At 36.7% G+C, this 27,110-nt stretch overlaps 2 protein-coding genes across 4 annotated transcripts in view; one reads left to right on the forward strand and one right to left on the reverse strand.

Annotated features, from left to right (window-relative positions):
• The first annotated feature begins 1,196 nt into the window (after positions 1 to 1,196).
• zgc:92429 (uncharacterized protein LOC445063 homolog) lies at positions 1,197 to 10,650 on the forward strand. The gene is made up of 11 exons (XM_058781834.1): positions 1,197 to 1,950; positions 2,587 to 2,636; positions 2,849 to 2,905; positions 4,114 to 4,268; positions 4,387 to 4,490; positions 5,734 to 5,786; positions 6,867 to 6,937; positions 7,204 to 7,306; positions 7,421 to 7,540; positions 7,671 to 7,733; positions 8,098 to 10,650. The coding sequence occupies exons 1-11, from the start codon at positions 1,887 to 1,889 to the stop codon at positions 8,410 to 8,412; spliced, it is 1,155 nt and encodes a 384-aa protein (XP_058637817.1). The 5' UTR covers positions 1,197 to 1,886; the 3' UTR covers positions 8,413 to 10,650.
• A 109-nt stretch (positions 10,651 to 10,759) lies between these two features.
• Positions 10,760 to 27,110, reverse strand: part of si:dkey-172j4.3 (diacylglycerol kinase delta) — a 59,277-nt gene continuing 42,926 nt past the window's right edge. For all 3 annotated transcript variants that reach the window (XM_058781825.1, XM_058781827.1, XM_058781826.1), the window contains 27 exons: positions 26,598 to 26,708; positions 26,406 to 26,486; positions 26,114 to 26,218; positions 25,299 to 25,431; positions 24,904 to 25,010; positions 24,695 to 24,820; positions 24,343 to 24,445; positions 23,074 to 23,233; positions 22,702 to 22,810; positions 22,032 to 22,171; positions 21,842 to 21,926; positions 21,587 to 21,672; positions 21,408 to 21,507; positions 20,970 to 21,174; positions 20,503 to 20,601; positions 18,643 to 18,733; positions 17,099 to 17,206; positions 16,800 to 16,896; positions 16,470 to 16,577; positions 15,547 to 15,660; positions 15,039 to 15,173; positions 14,191 to 14,351; positions 13,759 to 13,873; positions 12,712 to 12,801; positions 12,466 to 12,582; positions 11,363 to 11,471; positions 10,760 to 10,959 (listed from right to left, as the gene is read on the reverse strand). In XM_058781825.1, coding sequence (XP_058637808.1) covers positions 10,907 to 10,959; positions 11,363 to 11,471; positions 12,466 to 12,582; positions 12,712 to 12,801; positions 13,759 to 13,873; positions 14,191 to 14,351; positions 15,039 to 15,173; positions 15,547 to 15,660; positions 16,470 to 16,577; positions 16,800 to 16,896; positions 17,099 to 17,206; positions 18,643 to 18,733; positions 20,503 to 20,601; positions 20,970 to 21,174; positions 21,408 to 21,507; positions 21,587 to 21,672; positions 21,842 to 21,926; positions 22,032 to 22,171; positions 22,702 to 22,810; positions 23,074 to 23,233; positions 24,343 to 24,445; positions 24,695 to 24,820; positions 24,904 to 25,010; positions 25,299 to 25,431; positions 26,114 to 26,218; positions 26,406 to 26,486; positions 26,598 to 26,708 — 3,048 coding nt within the window. In that variant the 3' untranslated portion in view covers positions 10,760 to 10,906. The remainder of the gene's footprint in view (positions 10,960 to 11,362; positions 11,472 to 12,465; positions 12,583 to 12,711; positions 12,802 to 13,758; positions 13,874 to 14,190; positions 14,352 to 15,038; positions 15,174 to 15,546; positions 15,661 to 16,469; positions 16,578 to 16,799; positions 16,897 to 17,098; positions 17,207 to 18,642; positions 18,734 to 20,502; positions 20,602 to 20,969; positions 21,175 to 21,407; positions 21,508 to 21,586; positions 21,673 to 21,841; positions 21,927 to 22,031; positions 22,172 to 22,701; positions 22,811 to 23,073; positions 23,234 to 24,342; positions 24,446 to 24,694; positions 24,821 to 24,903; positions 25,011 to 25,298; positions 25,432 to 26,113; positions 26,219 to 26,405; positions 26,487 to 26,597; positions 26,709 to 27,110) is intronic.

Here is a 27,110-nt window from a genome sequence, read left to right on the forward strand (position 1 = left end):
GATAATGTGTGGGAAAGGGTGTACAGCAACACCTTCTTTTGTGGTCCTTTTCCCCAACTTCACAGCAAGTCTTAGGCTGTTCAGTCCATCTAAATAATAAAAGGTTCTGTGAGAGGTCAGATTACTCTAGTAGACTGTTCCCATCATGACATTAAGGAAATTCCTGGACTATGTGGCCAGGCTTTCAATCTGATTTGATTAGTTACTAAGTAACTAAATCTGGTTTAGTTTAACCATTTGCTCTACTCTTCTTTAGGTCACCGTATGACTTGAAGCAGTGACTAGTGATATTCACTTCTGTATCAGTTGTTTGAGATCAAGCACATAGTGCAGTCACTGTTTTTAAATTCTGTAGCGTTGGGGAAAAGGAATCAGACATGTCTGGTTGTGCTTGTACATCAACTCTCTCAAGTCTGTTAGAACGCTTGTATCGGTTGTCAGTGAAACCTTTAATCTGTATCTAAACCTGAATCAAACACCCTCTTCATCGACTTTTCATCTGCAACTGCCTTTGGTTTCCCCGTGAGCTTCATGAACCATGCAGCACTGGTTGAAGTCAATGATCTTATGATACCAGTCTCTCTTGAACTGTCTTTTGTACGCCTGCAACGAGATGCTCAACCCAGGACCAAGAGACCTGATGAATTTAACTCCGTTTTCTTTCGATCGCTTTATAAGTTGTACCCGTTTTCTTGCATGGTTTTTGTATCTGACATGCCTGGGAAAGTTTCACAGTTCCATGTAACGTTTGCGAAGTTCTATTAAATATGGTGCTGTTTTTTAGTAAGCAGTTGTTGTTGTAGTGATGGACGGGTTCTGTGTATATCTGTTATTTTTATGATTTATCAGTGGTTGGTTGTGCTGATCTGGTATGTTATATTCCTCCTTGCGATTTTTGCTTGAGTCAGTTTTTGTAAGTTATTTCACTCTTTCTTTCCGTCTCGGTCTCTGTTTTGTTGTCTGTATTTGTGAAGAAAATTTATGGTTGCAAGCCTCTAACCTGAACCATGAGTGAATGCCTTGTGAATAAATGGATTTAACACTCGCGCTCACCGGTTTCTTAATAAAGGACATTTTTAACAGATTTTATCTCGCAGTCTTATTCTGAACATCTATTAATATTCATCTACACAGTCAGAAATTGTACCCGACTCCATTCCTCAAGGTTTCTCTTCTGCAGTTTATTACATTGCCTTACTATTTTAGTTTGTGCCTGTTTTGTGTGTTTTGTTTTTTCCCAAGTTATAGTTTGCTATCAGTTTGTGCTCCCCCTGTGCCTGTGGATCGGTTTCTCTAACCCAGATCCCACTGCTAGCTGTTACAGAACACAACAGTATAAAACAGCATCTTTTCGACTTTTGACTTATGTTAAGTGCATCAGATACATTACCTTACATATTATGTATTAAAAACATATTACTACAACAACAAGCAGTTCATATTATGTTCTTGATTGGTTAGCCATTATTGAAGACATTAAACAAGTGAAATCATAACCCAGCTTTGGGGTAGTTTTGGAAAAGAGGTTTTTATTTATTCTGTGGCATTTGTGATGGTTTTAGTGATTCAGCTGTGTCCCCTGCCCCCATCGGCCCCTCTTTCTGTAGACCCCAGAAATGTCACACCCTCTCAGACAGACCCCAACAGCTGTAAGGCGAGCGAGATCGCGCACATGGCACTGGCTATTTTTAGAGTCCATTCAGACTAGAACATCACTCCTTCTCTTTCCCTGGACGTGGCTGTTCCTTCTGGATCTCTCCCCGGCTGAAAGTTCTGGAGAAGTTTCGCAGCAGCCGTGCGAGTTCATAAGTACCCGAGACGAACGCAGGACAGAGCATATAAACAAGCGATAAAGAGAAGTCAACCTAAATATCTAAAAGGCCAACATGGCTCTACTGTGTTACAACAGAGGCTGCGGAGGTCGATTTGATGCTGACAAAAACTCAGATGGTAAGATTTAATTCATTTTTACTATTTATCAACATATAGCCTATTGGGGAAAAGTATATTATTCTGAATAATATACATCTATGTATTTTAATTGTCCATGTGAAGGTCATGGCTGATATTACAGGCCTGATGGTACAAATCTACCAACAACTTTTAGAGTCTGACAAGTGCTTTATCACTTTCTGTAGCTACCGGTGAAACAGTTGTTTTGGAAATTGAATTATATAAATAGAGGCGAGCTGACAGCTGATTGCAGTGTGCATGAGATTAGCAGGCCTCAGAGATACTGGGAGCCAGGATTTCATTTTGCAACAAAAAAGCCTCCATTTATCCTTCCATGTTTTATTTATACATTTGGAAATTGTAGAAAAGGTGATTTAGCTGGTGTCTGTTCTTAGAGGATTCTTAGATCCATTAAGTCTCAAGCACATTTGGAGGTGTTCTAATTAAATGTTACTTCCATAAATGGCTCTTCTTCCTACTGTCTCTTGAGCATGTGTGTCACTGTGTGTCTTTGAAGGCTACTGAGTCCTAATGAGCCCTGTTCATAAAAAAAAAAAAAAAAATAGTTATGAGGATGGGCTTCCGTAGATAAATGTCTCCTGCTAACCCTATTTTCTCTCTCACCCCTTAAAGATGCCTGTCAGTTTCACCCCGGAGTGCCAATCTTCCACGATGCCTTAAAGGTGAGCTCCGATGTGTCTAGCAGCAGTGTTTTTGTTCAGACAGCAGCGCGCGCTCCGCACAGACAGCCGCCTGCTCGGTTCTGTCGTTACTTGATAAGCGCGTCGTCGGCGTGTTTGCCTGCTTCTTAGGGAGCCTAATATCCTTTTTTTTGTTTGTTTTATTTTGTTCTTGGCTGTCTGATGTGTTTCTTTGTTTGGGTTTTTGTCCTCAGGGCTGGTCCTGCTGTAAAAAGAGGACGACAGATTTCTCTGAGTTCCTGTCAATCAAGGTATGCTAATAATATGCTAATCGCGCGTAACTTACAGTAGTAGCCTACAGAGTGAAACAAAGTGACAATGTCTCAGACATCCTGGAAATACTTAAAATAGCTATATCCAGTAACACTTTACAATGAGGTTCCACTTGTTAACATTAGTTACTGCAAGTAGTAGTGAATATTACTAATTGTATTATGGACATTTAGAAAAACGCTAACAATTTACAATAAGGTCCGTTAGTTAAAATTAATCAATGTATTAACTAATATGAACTAACAATGAGCATTACATTTGATACAGTGTTTATTAATCTTTTTTTTACATTAATTAAAGTACAGCTGTTCATTGCTAGTGTTATCTCAGGTCCATTAATTAATATTATCAGTAGGCTATACTTTGGATTAGTAAAGGTTGAAAATGTTGCCTAAATGCTGTACAAATATTTTTTCATTGGTCATGTTAACGAATGTAGTTAACTAATGCTAACAAACGGAACCTTACTGTGAAATGTTAGCACAAAATCAATTAACAATTGTTTAGTTAACAAAATCATAGATTGCTAAATGCTGTAAAAATGGTAAATTCATTATATACATTTTAACTTATGAATTGAACCTTCTTGTGAAGTGTTGTGAATGCAGTACAACATTGTCCGCAACGATTGATTTTGAAAAACATTTGTAGTACTTGGCATTACTAGATATATGTTCATTATAAATAAAAATAAATACCAGTTTAATATTTAATTAATTTACACAACGTTAAAGAAATCTCACTTTTAAAATGTATTGAAATTAAAATGTAAATCATTTTAAGCCTTGAGGCACCCTGGCAGGCCTCCAGGTTGAGAACCACCGATAAATAAAAACAAAATCTGTAAAAGAATTAAGTTCAATGCCATGACAGACTTTCACATATTTATATTCATGTAACAGATTCTTTTATCAAAAGTGACTTATCAAATTGCAAATTATCATATCACAGCCAATATTAGCAGTACTGAATGTCAAGACATAACAAAAGCTAGAACAGTTGTGTAAACTCAGAAATAAGTAATTATAGTACAAATAATTGAACTAATCATGCCATCTCTGTGATGGAGAGGCATTCACGTTCACACAATCTCAAATATGTCATTTATCTGCTCTGTGTCTGCTAATTATTGTCTCTCAGTCACTTGTTGATTGGCACATTCTGCTTTCTGTGCTTGTCCTCGCAGGGTTGCACTCGCGGGCGCCATAGTAACGAGAAGCCTCAGGAGCCTCTGCAGCCAGAGGTGACGTCTGATAAGGGAGACGTGAAGCAGCACAGTGGAGAGGAAATTATCTACCAGGGACCCAAATCTGCAGAAGCCCTGGAAAAAGAGAGACCCAGGTATATAGAGTACTTATGCAGCTCACACACAATGTGTTCTGTTTCTCTGAAGTACAGCTCCTTCTGACTGTTAAATAAAAACAGACAGTGACATGTTTTTCGATTCCCTCCTTCCCAGCTCAGATGAGCCAAAGACAAAGCTGCAGGTGAAGATCGCTCCCTCTCTGGCTCAGATCGTGGAGAAAATGAAGATCACCGAGCAGGAGAAGAGAGAGAACCTAGGTGAACAATTCCTGTTATTCCTACATCTCAGGATCGCCTGCAACACAAGCACATTGATACTAGTGCATCGGTTCTCTACTGGTTTTGCTTCAGCACCCAGATGAAATATTGGACATTTATGTGCAACCCAACACAAAAGTAATGTCTGAAAAATGAATCGATGAAATGGATTAGTAGTAATAATGTATTCATACTAATATAATATGTAAATGTTATGTAAATGTAAAAAAAAAAGATTTTTGCAGCTAATAATTCACAAAATGCATTGCATTCAGCACAAATAATGTTTAATAATGTTGTAGCCCAAAAAGTAACAAAAAAATAACCTTTAAAATGAAATGTATTAGTATTAATATAATAGTTTAATATTATTAATAATACATATACATAAAGGCTAAATGAAACTGATAAATAAAAAGCATTAATCTTTCCATACCGTAACAGTAACATTATAATTTATTATTAATAATACATTACAAATAATGCAAAAAAGAATGTATTAATCTTTGCAGCCAGTAATTCCCAAAATACAAAGTCATGTTTATTGATGTTGCAGGTGAGCCTGTATTTAATAAAATCTGCATCAGGGTTATCATACTGTAGATAAATGGAACTAAAACCAGAAAAAAGTTACTTGAAACAAAATAAATGTTAAATAAAATGAAATAAAATAGAATAATATGGAAAAATTATAGAACATTTTATTTTGTCTAGTTACCGACATCTAGTTTAACCTGAAGTACTAAAATAACTAAATAAAAAGACTTATAAATAAAAACTATATGGACAGCTTTAATAAGGTAAATAAAAAAGATAACGACTCTTACTAAAATTACAAAAAATGTAACCAAAAATAAATTGAAATCAGAAAACGTAAAAATAAAAATAACTATAATATTTTATACAACTATAAAATAACAATAATTTTTTTTGGTACCATTGGGCTAGTGAAGTGTGTATGTATTATGTATTTATGTTCATGTAGCTCATTTCAGTCCTTGATCGAAGTTGTAGATCTGAGGTCCATCGTTCTATAGACAGTCACTCATAGTAGAACCCCTGTAAAAACACAGTTAACACCCTGCTGCGCTCACGGGTCTGCTGTAGGATATTTGTGATTGTATTATTCTGCATGGCTGTCATGTGACTATTGCACATTTTGAGAAATCAGCTGACTACTAAAGTTCCTCTGACTGTTTTTTCATCTTTCTCCTGTCACCTCTTCCGTCTCGCTGTCCTACAGAGAGTCAAGTCATTGTGGTTGGAGTGAAATGCAAGAACACAGGATGCAAAACAGTAGGTGCTCATGTAATATGTAAATTACAACAACAAAAAATCAGCTTGCTTAACAAAATAAACAGTTCATGCCATCTAGTGGCCGTAATGAAGAATGAAGAAGCATTTTAGTGCAACAGTACTGATCCAGCATCAGCCTCCTTTGGTCCTCACAACTAGTTTGATGAGAACAGGAGGAGCAGAAACTGACAGCTGACTCCAGTTCAGCTTTTTACGGTGTAATGTTGAAAGGGCCCAGAGCAGAAGATGAGCCAGAATTAATGACTAAAGCCGCAGGTTCAGATCCCTTACTGGGATTTGACCTTAATGCCTTCTGTTAAAGCTTCCCATCATCTTTAATGGATTAGTTTCCTGAAATCCCAGAAGTCCATCATGTTAATTACTCAGCGGAGCTATTCTTTAGTCCATGTAAGAACTAAACCTGTGTCAGCAGGGTTATGTGTCATTCACAATTGAATTAATGATTTTTTTTTTTTTTAATTATGTAAGTAGTTTCTCTTTTTTGTGTTATTTCATTTTTCCACTATGAATTAGCTATGAGCGTGTTATCACAGATGGTTTGAAATGTCATCAGGAATTTAATTTAGGGTATATTTCATTAAATGTCATTTTATGTAATGTGGTCTTTGAAATGGGTCCAGACTTTGACCTGCAGTTTAGTAAAGTCCTCTTCCCTTTATTCCCATTCAAATTCCATTTCGGCCCCCTGTGGAAACTGAAATCTTGTCTCTTGAAGTGAAAGTGTAAATTGTGCTCAGTCCTGCTCGTCAGGGTGAAGAGTTAAAGGTGTTTATTTCTTTAGCCGGTGAGACAGACAGCACATATAGTTCTGTTACAGCTTCCTGCTCATTTATCTATTTGGATGAGTAGAAAAAATGAGTGTATTTTCAGGTGTGAAGGCAGTAAACGGATGACACAGAGCTTATGCTGAGTTCAGGTGGATCAGCACTTTAAAGTTGAACTTTTGTAAATATGCTGAGTTCCTTTGAGTGTTTCTCTGGAGCAGAAATGTCTTTCTTTAGGTACATCTGTGTTGACTATGAATAGCTGTTCAAATGCTTTGATCGTGTGTGTGTTCAGATTTACCAGGGTCCAGAGACGAATGCAGAAATCTGCACGTATCATCCCGGGGTCCCTGTCTTCCATGAAGGGTAAGAAACCTGCAGCATTTGAGACTTTATTTGGAAGTATGACTCAGTCTGTAACTATACTTATCTGTTGTACACTTAAAATAGGTACCCAGTTCCTGTAGCTATTAAAGAGTTTACAGTATAAGCAAGGCCTGTTTTTATAAAGCTTCTCATTGTCAGAGAACAGATCCACATATGCAGTCGAATTCGACAATAATGATGTTTTCTTAAAGATATTGTTTTTATGAGATGAGACGGGAGATTCACATCTGCTGATCATCGTCTAGATATAAATACTGGAACTGCTGCTGCATAAAAACCACTGACTTCAATGCCTTCCTGGATCAGAAGGGCTGCACAACAGGAAAACACTGCTGGATCCCCAAACAGGTGACTTTTTTGATCAGTGGATGATTATTTACGTGGACACACACACTGTATAATCAAGAAACAACCTATAACCCTTTCTGAAATCTGTATGCTGTGTTTGTGTTTGGTCTGCAGGACAAAAAGAAGGTGGCTTGCAGGCATGATTGGCACCAGACAGGAAAGCAGGTCGTGATCACAATCTACGCCAAGAACTCCAGTCCAGAGCATTCCTACGTGGAGGCAAACCGCACAGTGGTGAGTTCAGATCATCCTGATCATCCCGTTAAAAAAAACTCACTTCACATCAGCATCCAGTGACTTTTTGTAAACGAGTTTTGTGTCTTTGTCCAATAATACATGTTTCTTTGTCTCCATCAATCTGCAGTTAACGTGCCACATTCAGTTTGAGGGTGACAAAGTGTTTCATAAGGATATCCACTTATGGGGGGTAAGACTGCTGTACATTCACAATGATATTATGATTTAACAACGATAAATCCTCCTGAAACTTAGAAAGTGATATTTTTAAAGAAAAAAAAAAAAAAAAATCATTTTGTAATTCCATGTGCTTTTGTCAGTTTTTTTTTTTTTATATTTGTAAATATTTTACAAATATTTCTAAATGGTATTTCTAAATAATTTGTATTTCTGTATTTAGTTTTATCATACAATTTTTGTTTACTTTAGGCTTATATATATATATATATATATATATATATATATATATATTTTTTTTTTTTTTTTTGTTCAATACATGTAATATTTATATGTAGGTCAAAAAGTCAAACGCATGTCCACATCTGGTCTCTTAGGTGATTGACGTGAAGAGCAGTTTTGTGAACATGGTGCCCTCTAAAGTTGAGGTGACCATGCTGAAGGCTGATGCTGTAGCCTGGGGGAAACTTGAGGACCCCAAACACAAACCTGAGCCAGAGGTCACCGATGAGATGAACACAGAACAGGAAGACGTTAAACCCGACTGGTACATCTCAGATGATGACATCAGTGAGTCTGACTGGGAAGACGAAGAGGAAGACAAGAAAGAAAGAGAGGAGAAAAAAGAAGAACAGGCAGGTGAAGGACCCCCTGAGCTAGAAGAGCCTGCTGCTGTCCCCCCAGAAAAATGAACGTTATGTAATTGTTGTTTACAATATGTCATAGGATTTATACAAATGTGGGGCTGCTGCTTTCATGCAGTTAGCCTTTTTTTGTTTCATTTCTCACACTGTTTTTGTCTGCTAACATATGTTGTACAGTATGTTATTGTGTGCATAAAGGTTAGAGAAGTCTTAAAACTCTTGTCATCCAGTTTTTGCACATTGTTTAATAGAAATTTTGAAAATATATCTTTGAAAGTTTGGGGTTGGTGAGATATTTTGAATTTTTTTTTTTTTTGAAAGACTTTAAATAACTTTTCTGTATTATATTTTAAAATGTAATTCATTCATATGGTTGGAAAGCTGAATTTTCAGCATTCATTTTCAGTGTCACATGATCATTTTTTAAATCATTCTGGTGTGCCGATTTGGTGAAATATTTCTTATTTGTTGAAAACAGTTGTGCTGCTTTTTTTTGTTGTTGAGAAAACTGATAATTTCTATTTCAGTATTCTTTGATGAATAGAAAGTCCAAATGAAAAGAATTTGAACTTGATTGTTTTTTTTTTTTACAATTTCAATTTAAAGGTCGTTACTGCGCTTTACTGAATAAATAAATCTTACTAAACCCAAACTTTTCACTGGTAGTTAAAAATACTCAATGCAGATTTTCAGCACTGACAAAGCAATGAATGAACAGAAAACAATCTGAGCGCTCATACTGTAAGTATATTTTGTAAAACCATGATAAAGTGCAACAAGTCAAACAGCAATGGCCACACTTTATTTTTGCGTCAAGTCAACAGCAACAATCCTGAAGTAGGTGATTGCAGTCAGACAGAGTCCAAGGCCATGGAAGCTTGACTGCAACCCATATGGCAAAAATATTTTAAATAAAAATTTAAATACATCTTAAACGTAAACAGTAGTCTTGACAATGAAGAGGATTGGTACCAGCAAATAAAAATTCAATCTCTTCGGTTTTGGTTCTTTTTCTCGGTTCAAAGAGAAAATTAAAAAATAAGTTCTGTTCATAAAATCATTGCCTTCCGCTTGTACCTGATTACCACAGTCATAATCGATGTGCTGATACACGGAGATGGTCAAAGTAATGTTTGATATGTCAATCCAAACTAAACAGCACGCAGCAACAATTCATCACAGATGAGGAAGTTTAAAACAAAGACATGCAAAATAATAATAAAAAATACGGTCCAACTTTTAGAGGCACAATCAGCACCTAGACTGTCCATAAACTTTCATATCAAGACCATATTTGTAATCTTCCTTTTTTTTTTTTTTTACAGAGCAATACTGTTAGACTTTGGCTCACAACTATCAAGAAAACAATTAAGTTGTCCAATATTGTGTATATTATTTCTTTTAATTGTAAAATGTTACACTGTACCATTGGAGTCTGTTGATAAATACTGTTTGTGATCCACACATTAGGCAAGTTCAAGTTTTGCTTTCCCTCAGGGTTTCCATGTACAGACTGACCCCGAAAAGGGGCGACATATGAATAACATTCATAAGTTGGATTATATACTGTCTTATATGTAACATATCTCATAGGTTTTTCCGTGAATGGGATACCAGTTTTCATATGATAAAACAAAACACACAACCTTTTAAGTTTGCTTTTTTAAACATTTGTTTTCTATATTAAAGTGCAAGGCGAGATAAAATACATCTTGAAATGTACGACATACAGCATCACTTTCTTTCACGAGATTTCCCTGCAGAAAAAGTAAAGAAACAGCTCACTTTAAACCACTGCGCTCCATTTACTCACTTGGCACAAGAGTTACGGCACTGAAGCTTCTAGAACGACGGCTCAATTGACACACTAGTGATACACCATCACGACTTGGCTGACGATCTGAGAGAAAAAGAAAAAGTAGACCTTTTTTCTGCATAAGGGCATGAAAGGCATGCAGAAACTAGATGGTCTTTGATAGAGCGATACAGAGACTAGATGCAGATTAACTATTCAGCCAGTTTGACGAATAATACAGGTCCACCATACATTCATTCATCAGGATATTCCTTTTTCTTTTTTTTTTCTTTTTTTTGCATGTGTTTGTCTTCGTTTTAATACAATTGTTTCGTTTTGTTCGATTTAGTTTGTTCCATTCTTGTTGTTCAGGCGGCGACAGGACGGGACCAAAGAAATGTCTTATTTTTTTTCCTTTGGAGAGCGAAAAAAAGTTTGTGTCTGACAGCTTGAATACTAAGAAAAAGAGAAAAAAAAAGTAGCATAAGATTAAAAAAACGAACGGATTAGGTCGTGCGCGGGAAACAGAGAGAGAGAGAGATGATGGACGAGCCACTTCCTGCTCTCTGATGATGAGCATTTCCCGTGACACCATCCGCAGGCGCAGAAGAAACGTAACAGAAGCTCAGTAATGCAGTGCCGGGCCGCGCACAAACACTGGGGTGGGGTATGTGTCTGCCTCCCTCACTGGCCGTAAAGCAGCGTCCCGTGGCAGAGTGTGTCCTCGTGACAAACCACTTCAGCTCTTCAGTTGCCCGCAGAATCCACATCACACATCCCACCCTTGATATCCCAAGATCCTGAGCGGTGCAAACAAACGTGTTAACAACAGGGATGTGAGTTTAAGTACACTTAATTTGGTGTAATTAATTATTTAAAATAAAGAAAGTCAAAAGTTTGGAAACGATTATGATTTTTAAATGATACTGTTAATACTTATACTTAAGTAAGAGACTTCATTAAAACATTTAAAAATCATAATGTTTTGACAAGTACTGTAAATTGCACAAGGAAGTTTATACAATACATCATAATTTATGAGATCATTAGAAATAATTAGTTCATAATCAGGCCAAGCAACTGGCACTGCTTCGTTTGACACGTCTGTGCCACATACTACACTCCACTCTCAATAATTCAGCATGATGGGGAGATTATGAGGCTGGGTAATGGTGTGTTTCTGCTTGTGAATGTGTCTCTTACCTGACAGAGAGCCGCTGGACCGCTGCTTGTGTAACCTCTCTCTCTCCTTCTTCCCCTTGGGCATGATTTTCAGCTTCATGCTGCTTTTCCCAGGCACACGAGACGGGTCCTGGAATTAAATGAACAACAGAAAGATAAGAAGAAAGAGAGGGGGTGATATGCAATGCAGTCAAATAAGCTGGAATCTAGTAATGCATGTTGTTTTTGTCACATGGTCATCAGTTTTATGCCATGACGCAAAATGATTCGAGATTAAATGCAACATTATAAACATTGACTTGTATAAAAAAAAAACTGCAATTCAACTGTTTTAAACATTTACTATACTTGATATTAATAATGTTTCTTGAGCGCTAAATCAGAATATTAGAATGATTTGTAAAGATCATGTGACACTGAAGACTGGAGTAATGGCTGCTGAAAATCAGAATAAATTACATTTGAAAACATTAAAAATAGAAAACAGTTTTTATAAATTGTAATAATATTTCACAATATTACTGTTTTACTGTATCTTGGATCAAATAAATGTAAGATAAGTGTAACTTTTTTTGGTTCCACTTTATATTAGGTGGCCTTAAGTACTATGTACTTACATCAAAAAATTGGTACAATGAACTTATTGTGTTCATATTGTATTTCAAAACACTTTTTCTGCTATTGATGTGGGATATGGGTAAGGTTAGGGACAGGTTTGGTGGTATGGGTTGGTTTAAGGGTGGGTTTAGGTGTAAGGGATGGGTCAACAGTGTAATTATAAATGTAATTACAGAAATTAATTACAGATGTACATACAGGTATTTTTTTAAATATAAGTACAATGTAAGAACATGTATATACACAATAAGTGCACTGTACCAAATGATTAATTTAAATGTAAGTGCAGTTGTTAAGACCAATTAATATAAAGTGGGACCCTTTTTTTTTTAAGTTGAAATCATACCATATCTAAACAACTTTTATTTGAATTAAATTTATGTACTTTTTACTTTTGGAATCCAACTGATGTGCTTTATAGATAAAGTAATGTTAAATAAAATGCAAGTCCAAAGGGTCGTACTCAAAGTTAAGCTCTGGAGACATGAATGCTGTGTAGGACAAACCTCTTCAGAGCAGTGCATGCTGGGACAGATCCAGTGAATGTCCTCCAGCTTGTGTAACTCAGCGCTGAGGCTGTCCACTGTGGAAAGTAGCTCCTCTTTTTGAGAAGGCTCCAAATGCTACACACACACACAAACACACACACACATGCAGAAAATGTCTTTATCATATTTCAGACTGCATTATGTCTGTACAAGAACAGGCCAGAGAAAGCGAGAGAGAGAGAGACAGACAGTGATGCCGCTCACCAGCATTTTTCCCTCCAGCAGCATCTTGGTCTCTTGCTGGAGAACTTTACTGCTGTTGACAATGTCTACAGCTGTACTGCGACTCAAACCCTGCAGAGAAAACACACACATGGTTCAGGTTTAGTTTGACTCCTGACAGACTGTTCAGTGATTAACACACAGTGTTGTTTAGTTCCTTCAGTTATTCTTCTATTGGCTGGTCAATGGAGGTCCTGCGGAGAACAGCATGAGCAGCTCAATAAGAACATGCTGAAAGTCTCAGCAGGAAGAAAGGACCTGTTATTATTCCTACTGGAGACTGAAAGGTGAACTTGGTAACCTTTAAAACAGAGCTGGACTGAGCTGATCCTCATCACATCCCTCGCTGCTATGAGCTATAAATACATACAGTGGAGTTCTCACTCAAAACATGACATTTCAAATTCAGTTTAAACTTGCAAAGCAAGCAGAATGTTCAGGGGTTTTTAAGAATATTTGTGACGTTAACTTCTTTATAATTGCTTCCTTGATCCCACATCAGGTTTTACACACATTTGTTGAGTTCAGTGATGCTGTCATTAAAGCTGAAGTGGGACTCCTACACTCACATTCACCAGTGGTGTCACACATTTGGACCGTATATGTTGTACTGTTCAAAAGTTTGGAGTTGTTAAGCTTTGTTAACGTTTTTGAAAGACATCGCTTATTCTGATCAAGGCTGCATTTATTTGATTCAAAAACAGTAAAACAGTAATATTGTGAAAAAAAAGTGCTGACTCCAAACTTTTCAACAATAGTGTTTATATATTTATTTATTTATATACATACATTATTTTATTTTATTTTTGAAAAAATGTTGTGCATTCAGTTTAAACATATTCACACATGAAAAGAATACTTTTTAGAAACATTATTACCCTCTACTGAGCATTTTGCTTGTAGGTGATTAAAAATGTTGAGCTTAGATGACAATTTAATTATGCCGTACAAACAGAATGTCATGCGTTTTTTTAATTGTGTTAAATATACTCTCAAATAACAGTCCAACAGCAAAAGTGTTTTGGTCACCTCAGGGCTGGAGGGTTTGGAGGGGAAGGCTTCACTCAGGACCGCAGCACTGGCATTGACGGAGTGAGCTAATTCCTGCTCCACCACCTTATGAGTCTTAGCCACCTCCCGAATCCTACAAAACATCATCACGACACATTCAGCTGCAGCATAACACATGCTTTTCCTTCACATAAGCCTTTAATACATGGCTTTAAATGTAATTGTGACAGTAAAATGACTTGTGAATTAATACAAGGAAATGTTCACATTTCTGAGGATTAGAAGTTACAGTAATGGGTGCGGTTTCAGTTAAAACAGATATAATTCATTTCTCCAGTAGCCCTCAAATAGTTTGCATTGATATTCACTGTGGCGTGACATTCCTGTTGGGTTACAAACTACATTTGTGTGGATGTCACAGACTCTTCATGCAGGCACACACAGACACACCTGTTGATGAGTGTGTCGGCCACTAAACCAAGCTGCTGCACCTGCGCACATTCCTCTTCTGTCAGATACTCCATGGACTGCTGGGAATTCAGTCGGGGCCGGGCTGGGCGGCTGTCACCTTTCCGCTTGTCTTCCCATGATTTCAGCGTGCTCTCGAACGCCTAGTGTCACAGCAACACAATGCTGACACATCTAGACTAAAGTCTGAGGTCAGAAATTTTTAGGGGGCTGGGTACAAGGAGCTATAACTCATCTGACATTGATAATAATAATACGAAATGTTGGTTGAGCACTAAATCAGCATATTAGAATGATTTCTGAAGGATTACGTGACACTGAAGAGTGAAAATTCAACTTTGAAAAATTCAGATTTGCAATCACATGAATAAATGACACTTTAAAATATATTAAAAATAGAAAACCAAGAAAGAAACCATTTAAAATAATTATTTAATATTGAAATTATATTTCACAAAGGTATTGCTTTTGCTGTATTTTAATAAAATAAATGTAAAACTTGATGCAGTTATAGATGCATTTATATGACTAGATGATGCCCCCGTTAAACTGCTTTAAAAATCTATTGTATATGACTGCTTATAAATAAAGGTGACCTGACTCGACTGTGCAGTTCGTCTGCAAAACTGATAAAGCTGATAAAGCTTGTTTTTCTGGTGAAACTGGTAGACAAATGAGGTCTTGCTGGTTAGGTTAGTCTAGTGGGGACAGCAGCTTATCAGAATCCCATACAAGTGAAAATGATCATGCAATAAATAGAGGTGACTTGTGATGCTGGTCTGTTCTGACAGTTATAAAAACATTTTATAAAGGCACGCGCACACACTGACCCGGTCTCTGGTGAGCATCTGGGCTCGGTTCTTGTGGACGATTTGTACAATGCCAGGAGGCTGAATCCAGGCTTCACCGTCCACCTGCACAGGCACACCTTCATCGCCCAGGATCGTGATCTTCACCTGCCGACACTGAGGAGACAGCCAATGTCAACTACACGCCAGCTCATATGACGTGATAGCTCTAAATGATCTTTAATTCACCCAGGTGATGCATATTATTAAATTATGTACCATAAATGACACATTTTCACATTAGATTACACGGTGGAAAAATGCTTTTCTCTGAATGCTCTAATTTACCCTAATCTCTTAACTAAGTAAACTACTATTAGTCAAACTACTGAGTCAGACATTGTGTTGTCACTAAACTGTTGCATTTCTATGAATTGCAATTGCAAGTCTTGTCCTTCTGATTATAGTCCTATTAGGGTGTGCTTGAATTTAATTCAAATTCCAACACGTCTTCAAAGAAAGATCATTTTGAGAAAGCTTGAGTTCAGACCTGTGCGATGCGGTGATGCTGCAGGTTGATGACTCGAGACATGGCCATCTGCATGCTGCCGAACACAGCCACCACCTCCAACTTCTTATCATCAAAAGATGGAGCACCAAAATTCTACACAAATATAACAGCAGACAAAATTTCATAATGTCCACTGCTGAACCACATTCTCATTATCTGATACTTTCTGTGCACAAGTCTATATAAATCTATTTCTATCTAAATCTGCATTGTTTTAAGGTAAGCAACTTTAATAAAATCACATGAAACGCAGGAAGGACCAGATGTTTTCTGTACACTCTTGACTCTTGCTGGGAAACGATATTCCTACACACTTTACAGGAAAGAATCTGTTACAGTAACATGAGTTAGACAGATCCAATAACAGTCACTCCAGCTAGGATGGTTATCCTCTGTAAATTTTTTGCACCCATTACACTGTATACTTAAGAAATATTGCATGAGCAAGAGCATATAAGCATTACTAGTTTTCAGTGTACTATATATTAGCACACTTATTGCATTTGCACTGTGTTCAGTGCTGTTTAACATTCTCATCTTTTTCTACTTTCCATCGTTTATTCTGCACACCGGTTTCATATTGCTTCTTGTTTATACGCCACAACGCACTTTACTGACAAATTGTTCTTGAAAAATGATGATGAAAGGGAATTGATGGATTGATGAGTGGCTGTAAATGTGGTTGATGCATTCTGAAAGTCATATCTGCAGGAAGAGACTCTGGCCAGGAGCCATTGTTTATTGACAGCTCAGAACATTAAAGAGATGCACTGAAGATAAATGCAGGGCACAGATTCATCTCTTCAACTCTGAGATGATTTTCACTTTGTTGAATTGAACTGCCCTCCGGAAAGTAAAGTTATAAGTTCTGAACTGAAATTCGGTTTCATTGATGGACTCACATTGTCCTCTTTGGTGCCACCCCAGAAATTAATGCCTCCTGCATAGCTGGGGATGTTCAAAACAGCAAGGCCCTGAAGACTCGGCAAGGACATGGGCACTCCATCACACTGCACACAAAGAGAGAAAGAGAAAAAGAGAGAGGTTACATGATGTATAGCTTCTCAGAACAACATTTGAAACATGAAACGATGACCACTTGCACGGATGAACAGTACACATACACAGTGGCAGAGCATCATTCATAGTGTGTGAAGTGAAGTTAATGACACAAGGAGTGCTTAAATGCATTCAGCCCATGTGTCAGCATCTTTGATTCTCTCTGCTCATACCTCCAGTTGAACTCTTTGTTCCAGGTTCTTGTAGGTTTTCTGCACCAGTTCTTTGGTCCCTAGCACTCCGTACCACATCATGTTTTTAGTACGACTACTGTTAGAAACATAGAAGATTTCACAGTTTCAGTCAGCATTATATAAACACAGCATTCGTCAAAAAACTGAAAAAATCAGATGTGCCTTGAATAAAAACAAATGATAAAAGCACATCTATAACTAGAAATGCCACTTCTGACATATTCATATGGATTAAGTGAACTCTATTCAGCAATCATTAAATATTTTTTCTCTCTTACCTGCACTTTTTTGGGTGCTCGTCTCTCTTGTTGTTGAACTCTAGAGATATTTTGGCATCCAGCCCAATGCCAAAATAGTTATTCATCACACATTTTTCTGTGCACTGCCTGTGGAACAAAGAAACAAGCAGGACGAAAGTGTGTAAGTTGAGTAACTTACGAATCAAAACAATTTTTTGGAGTGCTAAATGAACAGCAAAGGGAGTTGTATTCATCACACTGACATTGTTCACAATAAACAGTGGAAAAACTGTATTGATTGATTTATTTATAAATGAAATTGCGGCAATGTCACAAAGGTGAATGATTTTGGATTTGTTAGAAAAGTATCTTTTAATGATGGCCATAAGAAGCGCTAAGCTTCTAATAATCTATTAAACATTATATAATATATACACTACTGTACAAAAAGTTTGGGGTCAGTAAGAATTTTTATAAAGAAATTAAAACACAGGAAGGACACATTAAATTGATCAAAATTGGCAGTTTACATACTTAAAAGATTTCTAATTAAAATACATTTTGTTCTTTTGAACTTTCTATTCATCAGAGAATCCTCAAAAATAGATCTTGGTTTCCACAAAAAATCTGAATGATTTCTGAAGGATCATGTGACACTGACAACTGGAGTAGTGGCTGCTGAAAATACAGCTTTGCCATGCCAGAAATAAATTACATTTTATATTAAAATATAAAACATTGATTATAAATTGTAAAAATATTTACTGTATTTTTGATCAAACAAATGCAGCCTTGATGAGCATAAGAAATTTTATCAATACTGTATTGTTTATATTCACTGTCCCTATCTTTTAATAAAGAGCCACTCATATGCTACAGAGGTGGCAAAATGAGATCCCATTTGTTGCATCAGATCAGCTATAGCCTTTGATCTTATATTTATCTCCATGGTTGAGTTTAGCTGTTTGTGACAATGCACACACTATCATTATCACAATTTATAATTTGAGTGTGTCCTGATCCACCTCTAATAATGTAATTCTACAGAAGATGAAATGTGTAGAATTCCATAGTGTTGCAATGCCATGCACAGAAGTCTTTACTCATTTTCAGCTAATCTAAAACTGATCTCTATAATTAAGTAAATAATGTAAACATTGTAAACATGAGTCCTATAGCCTGTAGATGGAAACATATACAGTAGGCTGTGGTTAAAAACGTAATGTGCTGCATTTCTGGGCATCATATGGGTTTTTGGACTTTCAAATGCACCTATGTCTAGGCATGCAGTTCACTACAGGTTTTGAAGCACAGTCATAGAGTATGCGATAACCAAAGATAATCTCTGAAAGTCAGTGAAACAAGTAGAATGAAGGACTCAATTTGAAAACAGATTTATATCCACTGAGACTGTGCTTGACTAGTGTGTCAGTGAGTGGAATAGCAAACACACTGTGGGATATTACACTGTCAACATGGTTTTAGAGCTACTAGAACCTCAGATGTCATTACTGCACTTCTCTGGAGAAAGATAAGAGCTCTTTAATGCACATGTGTGTGTGTATGTGTTTGCACGGCCTTACACAGAGTCTTCAGAGAAAAGCACAGTGCTGAAGCTCTCTGACTTCTCCAGTAAAATAGGGGCTGTAGTAGTTGGACTCAATGTGTTTTGACCTGTCAAATGAAATGAAGGCATAGAGAGAAATGCAGCCATTAGAAAAGAGAAAGAGAAACAGTAAAATAATAATAAATAATAATGGACATCAAAGCACTCTTTAAAAAGAGCTTTTGAATGTACTTTTTAGGTAAGTGGTTGAATGAACCTAGAACGAAGATAACCTTCATTTAGCTACTGGAAGTTTTAGAAGCTCATGCTAACAGTTATTTCTTGGTAGTTTCAATTATTTTGTGCATGATGTACAGTACACCTTGAAAATTATTCAGCATTTATTATAATATTAACTAGTGTACTTAAATGTAGTAGTGTAAGACTGAAAGTGTTTGTTTTAATTCAAATTTGACTTATACAGCATAAAACACAATGTTACTCAATTTGGGTAAACTGATTTCCTTAAATCATTTGAGTTTAAATATTTATGAGTACTATGAACAGATTTAATTTAAGTGTAATAAAAAAAGGAGAAACTACATTTATCAAAACTAAATGAAACACCGAACTCCATGAAATTGTGAACCTGAAAATCTCTTGTAGCCTACAGCTTTCTTTGAACTAAATATAACAATGAGTCTAAGAAAGTAAAGAATCTATCACTGCACTGGCATATGCAGTTATTGCTTTTTAAATAAAGCAACATACTGCACAATTATAGACTTAATGTTCTTTATCCCATCTTCAACCGAATCACAAGCTCTACTCTGCTCAGTGCAGCGGTAACCCCCCAAAAATCCAACATAGCAGAACATTAAACAATAACAGATCTCACTGTGCAATTACACATAAAACAACAGACAAATTATTTTCAACACTTACTCCCCACTTATTTTGAGTAAAGTTTATTATTAATATGTTAACGTATTTTTCCATTTCTAATTGACAGAACAAACCCTTGTCAAGTGAAGCTAGTTATTTTCTTCGAAAAAACTAATTTATATTAAATTTACTTGATTACATTTATTGAGTAACATGGACAAGTGAGAATTTTAGTAAAACTAACAACAGTGAAAGCTGAAGCTCAGAAACACTTAAATCAGTTTTGTGTGGCAGTGATATATGTTAGGAAATATTATCTAAAAATTTGATTAGAAAATGATTTTGATAATGTCAGTGAAAATATAACTTGAATTAATAAATCACAAGTTCTTATGGAAAATGGATTCTTCAGTGCTGCCCTTTATGTGAGCTAATGCAGTGTTATGCATGTTGATATAGTTGATGTTAATTAACTCTATTGCTCCTTCAAGTGATCCTTGGCCTTTTCCTTTTTCCTGTCTCCCCGCTTACGCAGACAGTTCTGAGGGACGACCTTTTCTAGACAGTGTCTGGGTTGCATGATGTAGTTTCTGCTTCAATTTAACTGAAGCAATGGTGCCCACCAGGACATTCTGCACACACATTATTATTATTATTTTGTATCCCCTAAATTTATACGTTTACTTTTACGTCTAGTGTACTGGAAATGCTCTTTAGTATTCATTTCTACAGCAGACCTTCCTATTCACAAAATGAGTAATGATCCTTTAACTGTGGGGTTTCATTCAGGGTTTGTGGTGGGTGGTTTAATAAACCAAAGTTTGAGGCCAACTGCAATTTGGCTCGCTATTTTGTTAAGAACAGTTGCCATATATTCAAATGCCAATGGTTTGAATAAAATTTCAGATGAGGAAAAACTTTTCAGAGAAAAGATTAATTGAGAAACTCTAAGGATCTAATTAACAGGCACCATCTACAGTATTAATATTCATAAACTGAGTTTATTACTCACGTGGCTCCGCCTCCTTGAGGTCCTCACTGCTGCCTCTTTTGATTGATGAGGAGGATGACATTCTCTGCACCTGGGTGTGTCTGTTCTGCTCATCCACCACTGAGAGAAAACAGTCTAATTAAATATTGACTGAAGTGGTCAAATAACCACTGTAACATGCTGTGTCATTCCTGTACTGCACATCTGCAAACAACAGATTTTAGTTGAACCTTATTTAAATACAATCAAGACAAACACGGCAGATATTAAAAGCTAAAATGTTTTTCATTAAAGCCTTTTCATGCTTTTCTCTCTTGGCATGTTTTGAATGTGTTGTTTTTTAACAGTTATCTTAATGAAGTACAGTAGCTTTACCTTACAATACTCTACAATTTATAAATGATATGCTTGTCTTGAAGTTTATTCTATGTAATCTAATACTGGCCCAAAACCCAGTTACTTCCCACTCATATACGGTGAAGAATTACCTTTTTCTGCCTGATCTATGATTTGTCGGAGTGCTTTCTTCAGGCTGTTGGCTCTCAACATCAGCTGCTCTCTTGATCTGAAGGGTCTGGAGTGATCAGTGTCGCTCTCATCTGGTGAGATGGACCCGGATGGTACCAGCTGGGCACTGGCGTCTTCACTGAGAGCCTTAACCAAAGAGTCCAGCTTCTCATTCAACATGGCACACTGAAAGAGACACACCAGTACAAACCAAAATTTTTTTTTGGTTTATAAAGAACAGGACTCTTCATTTAACTGTTCTTTTAATTAATCTTTTGACTGCTAATTCACTCATTTTATGAATGTTCATTTAGTTCTTAGTTTGACTGTTCATTAACCTCATCATTTGTCTGTTTATTTAAATGTTTAAATGCTCTTTGGGCTCATTATTTAATTGCTAAAAAAGTCTCAAGATTTACCTTTTTTGCCATAGCATCAGCCTCCTCTTTATTCTCTGTGGCTCGTTCATAAGCTTTGCCGACCTCAGCCACAAAATCATTAACTGTTCCACACAGAAACCTGTGACAGAAGGTTTACATTTTAAATAAAATAAACAACCCTCACGACACATCCACACACAAACCATCTCTATACTCACTTGGCAGATGATATAACATCACTGTGTTTGTCAGAGTCCAGGATTTTGGTCAAGTGAGTGGCAACAGAATCAGCATATTGTGTAATCTGGATTTCAAAAACATCATTTAGACAACTTGCACTTGAATTCAAAGGTTTGGGGTTGGTAAGATTTTTTATGTTTTTGAAAGAAGCATACCAAGGCTGCCAAGGCAGCATTTATTTGATTAAATTACAGTAAGAAGAGCAATACTGTGAAGTTTTATTACAAGATTACCTGTAAGGGAGAGTCTGATGGATCCTCCTCCTTTACGATAGCTGGAGTCTGTTTGGTGGGCACTTCATAGGTCATGACACTCCATCTGCGACACACACACATTCAGGAACAGAGAGACGAGTTTGACGAGAGTCAATCATCCACTCATTCATTCATTTATTCAGTCTCTCTCTTTTACTCTGTCTCTCACCTGTCCAGCATCTTTGTTGTAGCTCTCTCCAGTTTCTCCAGTATCTGCAGCAGCTGAGCATCATCATCACACAGTCCTCCCCAGCCCAGCACACGCGCCAGGTCATTTCCTGTGCCCAGCGGCAGCACACCCAGCTGGCACTGTTACACACACAACACAATGAAGATGTGACCCTAACTGTATGTACAGTACACTACCGTTCATAAATGTTCAGGCCTGTAAGATTTTGAAAAAAGTCTTCTATGCTCACCAAGCATTTATTTGATCAAAATTACAGTAATGTATATATATATATATGTAATGTATAACAGGCATTATTTCAGTCACACAACACTTCAGAAATCATTCTAATATGCTGATTTGGTACTAAAGAAATTTCTTATTATTAGCAATGATACTACTATCATTAGCAAAGCTACTTATTTTTATGGAAATCATGATCATTTTTGTCAGCATTCTTTGATGAATAGAACATATTTATTTGAAACAAATCTTTTGTAATATAAATGTAATGTAATATAAATGATGAATTTCACATATTTCTTTCAGAAAAAAGAAAATTTTGAATGGTAGTGGTCTATTTTTACATCAGTGTACGCTATACTAAAACAATGATTGTTTTCATAATCTTTTATTAAAATGTAGTAACTCTTTTTCTGGTTATTCTGACCTGTTTGTGCAGGCTGAGTTTGTCCAGTTCAGAAAGAACCCAGCCCACGCTCCCATCTCCACCACACACCAGGATACGAAAGGTCTCAAACTTCTGGAAAAGACGAAGCCTGTATGCACAAACAAAAATATAAAACAACAAATATGGTTCAGAGAGCAAATTCACTTTGCCAGCAAAATTGTATGTTAAAACAAGTCAGGATGCTATTAAAAGTTTGAAAGCACATCTTGACTGAGAATGTTACAGTTATCAAATAAAAATACTTGGTTTTTGTAAAAGCTAAGCTACTGTGACTAATTCCTGACGCTTTTATTGCTTTACAAAGCCTTTTAATTGCTATTGCAGTGTGTGATAAGCGGGCGTTAACCTCACCCCAGCTGTGGGCCACCATTCATGAGGTCAAAGACCTGTGCCGGGTTTAGTAGCTGCTTAAACCTGCGCAGGAACTTCACGCCCTGGTTGTCACCACTCTTACTGTTCACCAGCACCAGCAGAGGACTCGAACAGGATGGACTGGTGGCTTTCCAGAAGCCTGCAGGGAGCAAGGGATGATGAAGAGGGACAATGGAGGGATCGGAGAGGGAGGAGAGAGAGTGGCAATCAGAAAGGAGAGGAGAGGAGAAGAACTTGGGAGGGATGTCATGTTTGGAAATGTAACCAGCTTTAAACACTGTCTCTGTTGTAAATGTAGCAGAAGACAATGGCAATACTGACTTAAAAATTGAAAGTGCATTTTAATATGTATCATGGCAGTACAATGAGACCATAACTGTCACAGTACTTTTAGTAAGGTTTGTTGTTTGTTTCTTTCTTTTCTGGTAATTGATTTCAGAAAATATCCAAACATAACCAGACTGATTGAGCTACAATTTATTTATGTTTGTGGTTTGAATATATGTGGGTTGCAGATGCTGACATGGCATTAAATAAAAATATACTAATACTACTGAATATATGTGGGATCAGTCTCACTCTAGAGAGTGATTTTATTGTATTGCATTTTATTTTTCAGAAGAATATGCATTACAATAATTCTAAATAATTCAAGACCTTTTAACATACAAAATGTCATTATATCTTATATTTTGGGTTACATCTAATATAAAGAACAATTTGTTCCCACAAAACATCTTGATTAATGTAGAATTTGAAAATGTTGAAAAAAATGTTGAATGTTTTTTTGTAAAATTGTGAATTATTACAATTTAAAATAGCTGTTTTCTATTTTAATATATTCAGTGTCTTCAGTGTCATATGGTCCTTAAGAAATCATTTTAATACGCTGATTTGGTCCTCAAGAAATTTCTTATTATTATTAATGTTGAAAACGGTGCTGATACATATTTTGTAGAAATTGTGATGCATTTTTGTATACAGAGTACAAAAGAACAGTATCTATTTGAAAAATGTTTTTGTAACAGTCTTTATTGTCACAATTTAGTACATTCATGCTGAATAAAAGTATTAATTTCTAAAAAAAAAAGTATGTTTTAGATATTTAATGGTATATTTAACTGTCATAGTGATGATTATACTTCAACTAAAAATGTAATTTGCAAGTCTATACACAAAAGCATATGACAATGTATACAGGCGTTATGGATACAGCTGAGCTGATGCAGTTTCCAGGGCAACCCTTACCGTCAGAGTCGATGCTGTTAAGTGCAGTGGGCGGAATGATGGAGACCTTACACTGACCCAGAGGACAAACCTTTCCCAAGTGCTCCTTACAGCTGTTATGCACCTACACACAGGCAATGCATAGAGAGATACATCACTGGCTACTCATACACATCAGTGGAGACACACTGGTTACACAAGGTACACACCTGTGTAAATATGCTGTCATATCTTTCCAGTAAACTCTAGGTGTTTATGTGCTATCTAGCTGTTATGGTTACAGAGTGAATTGGGTGTGATGCTATATTGTGGGTGTGGGTGATAAACACAGCACTGTGATCGTTAAAAAAAAGGGGGCAGTAGGGTGACGTACGATAGCTTTGCACCAGAGGCACCGCCAGTCCTGTAGTCGACGCACGCTACCGCAGTTTCGATCGCACACCACACACTTTGCGCTGACCGGCAGGTTCCCCTCCAACCACTGGTGTGGCATTGACACCTGTACACACAGACACACTGATTTAGGTACAATACAGAATACCATTGAGACCACATGCATGTATAATTCAAAGATTCACTTACTCCATCCTCATCTTCTATGATGTCATTTCCTATAGACGCCAAAGTGGTCCACTTACAGTTATTTGTGGATCGTACGGCACAGCGCTTGTGGGCTTTGAATTTACACACTAACACATGCAGAGAAAAGATGACATTAAACAGATCGTCACTAGAAAGTGATAACAGGCTGGGGGCAATGTTCCTCTTCATGAGTCATTGATTACGCTATAAACAAACAACGTCATTGTTTGTTCTACAAGCAGAATATACAATGCATGAAAAGGGAAATGGTACAGAAAAGGGAAATCCAAACAAATTGATCATAAAAAATGACAGAGAAAAAAACAAAAAGACAAAAATAATGGGAAACATGAAAAGCATAGACAACAATAAAAAAGCTTTGTGTTTATGTTTACCTTCACAGGAAAGACCATGAGAGGTGACCCCCGGCAGAGCCTCTCGACACACGTTGCAGAAGGTGGGCCGGGCGTGAGAGCAGGCGTACCAGTTATGCATCCCGGAGAAGTGCTCCATGTTAAACTGACTGGCCTGGGATCAATACAATCATATCAGCGTTATGGCACCATAAATACATAACCAATAAAATCTAGAGTAGTGATTCTGTTTTTATTGTTTTAGTTTTAGTTTCAGTTACCTATAATAATCCTGCCTCAAGATGACTTAAAATAATTTACATTTTCATTTATTGTAAATATGTGATGTAGACCTGGAAAAGTCATGTAAATTAATACAATCTTAAAACACAGTGGGCTTTTATTTATTTATTTATTTTTTATATTTAATGAACATAACATTTTTCTAGTCATGCCAAGCTCTAAAACATTTTATCAGGTAGAAACTGTGTGTGTGGAGTCAAATATTGGAGTCAAAAAGTTTAAGAACCTCACAAGCTACTGTTACAGACAAAGACTGGCTTGGGATCATTTAAGAGTTATTAACGTTATTAAATCGTCTCTTAAGAAAGGCTTTAAAGATTTAAAAAATCAAATGGATTGACACGCTAACTCCTTTACATCAATAATTTCACCTAAACACAATTACAATTATAGCAAATACTTCTGTTGCTTTCATTTATTGATCACTTAATTAAGAAATCCATGTGAAGGAACATAAAACTGTATAATGTGCAGCCATTACGGGCATCAGTGCACATTAACTGAACCTTTCAAATGATTTTGGAAGGGTCAAAGGTGAAGTTTTAGACACCGACCTCATAAGTCTCCCATTTCTGTACAGACTTCAAAGCACTGATCCAGTCTTCCATCTCCTTCCTGCTCTCTGCACACAGCATCAGCTTACGGAATGGAGTGATAACCTAGGAGAGAGAGCCAAAGACTGTGAGCTATTAAACGGTTGTAAATAATGAATGAATGAACGAATGACAACAAACTAATAAATAGGGCTGTCTCAAAATCCAGTGAGATCCCAACTTGCGTAGACAGCATATTTCAAAAATCGTTCACTAGGTTTTGAGAAACCCATTGAGAAGAGGTTTTGCTTACTGTGAAACTGTTGTTGATGTTCTTAGTGCTAGTCTCGGCCACACTGGCGTCTGAGAGGTCGACCTCATCAAATATGAGAGACTGCAAGACAGTAGCATGTTTCTGTCACCAACAAACACTGAAAAATGCACCTATACAGCACCAACTGAGGTTCAGTCTACTCCAGAGGAACACAGAAACCCCTGCTTTTACCTTTGAATCTTTGGCATAGTACAGAGTCCTGCCTCGCAGTTTGAAATACCTCCTCTTCCACCTCTGAAAAGAGCTGGTCTGTTTGAGTAGAAGACCCTCCTTCACACTCTTCTACAAAACAAATGCAAAGAAAGAGAAAAGCGATGAAAAATTAGCATAAAAAACGGCTAATGCAAATACAACAACTTGATTTGTTTTTATAATAGTGTTCATGTGTCAGTGTGCGCAAACACGTTTCCCTACTGCCACATTTTTCATAATGAAACATTTTCATGCCATGCTAGAGCTGGCTATTTTTAGAAGCTGCTTCACAGCCCGTTGGATTTACTGGGGTTCATAAATTGCTTCTTTTGCACATGCAACAAATTCAGTCTTTTGCTTGTTATACTGAAGCAAAATAAGAAATGAACACACACAAACCCCTGAGGCTTCAACTTGCATTAACAATCCTGTAGTTCAATCACAGTGGCTTATCACCAGGACCAGATGGAATTGGGGGACTTTTTCCACATT

The sequence above is a fragment of the Onychostoma macrolepis genome, chromosome 07 (assembly GCF_012432095.1).
Source record: "Onychostoma macrolepis isolate SWU-2019 chromosome 07, ASM1243209v1, whole genome shotgun sequence".
NCBI classification, from domain to species: Eukaryota; Metazoa; Chordata; class Actinopteri; order Cypriniformes; family Cyprinidae; genus Onychostoma; species Onychostoma macrolepis.

Coding starts and splice junctions, on each gene's coding strand:
- zgc:92429 (XM_058781834.1), top strand. CDS start 1,887: ATGGCTCTACTGTGTTACAACAGAGGCTGCGGAGGTCGATTTGATGCT. Junction 2,637..2,848: donor TCTTCCACGATGCCTTAAAG/GTGAGCTCCGAT, acceptor TTTTGTCCTCAG/GGCTGGTCCTGCTGTAAAAA. Junction 4,491..5,733: donor GGAGAAGAGAGAGAACCTAG/GTGAACAATTCC, acceptor GCTGTCCTACAG/AGAGTCAAGTCATTGTGGTT.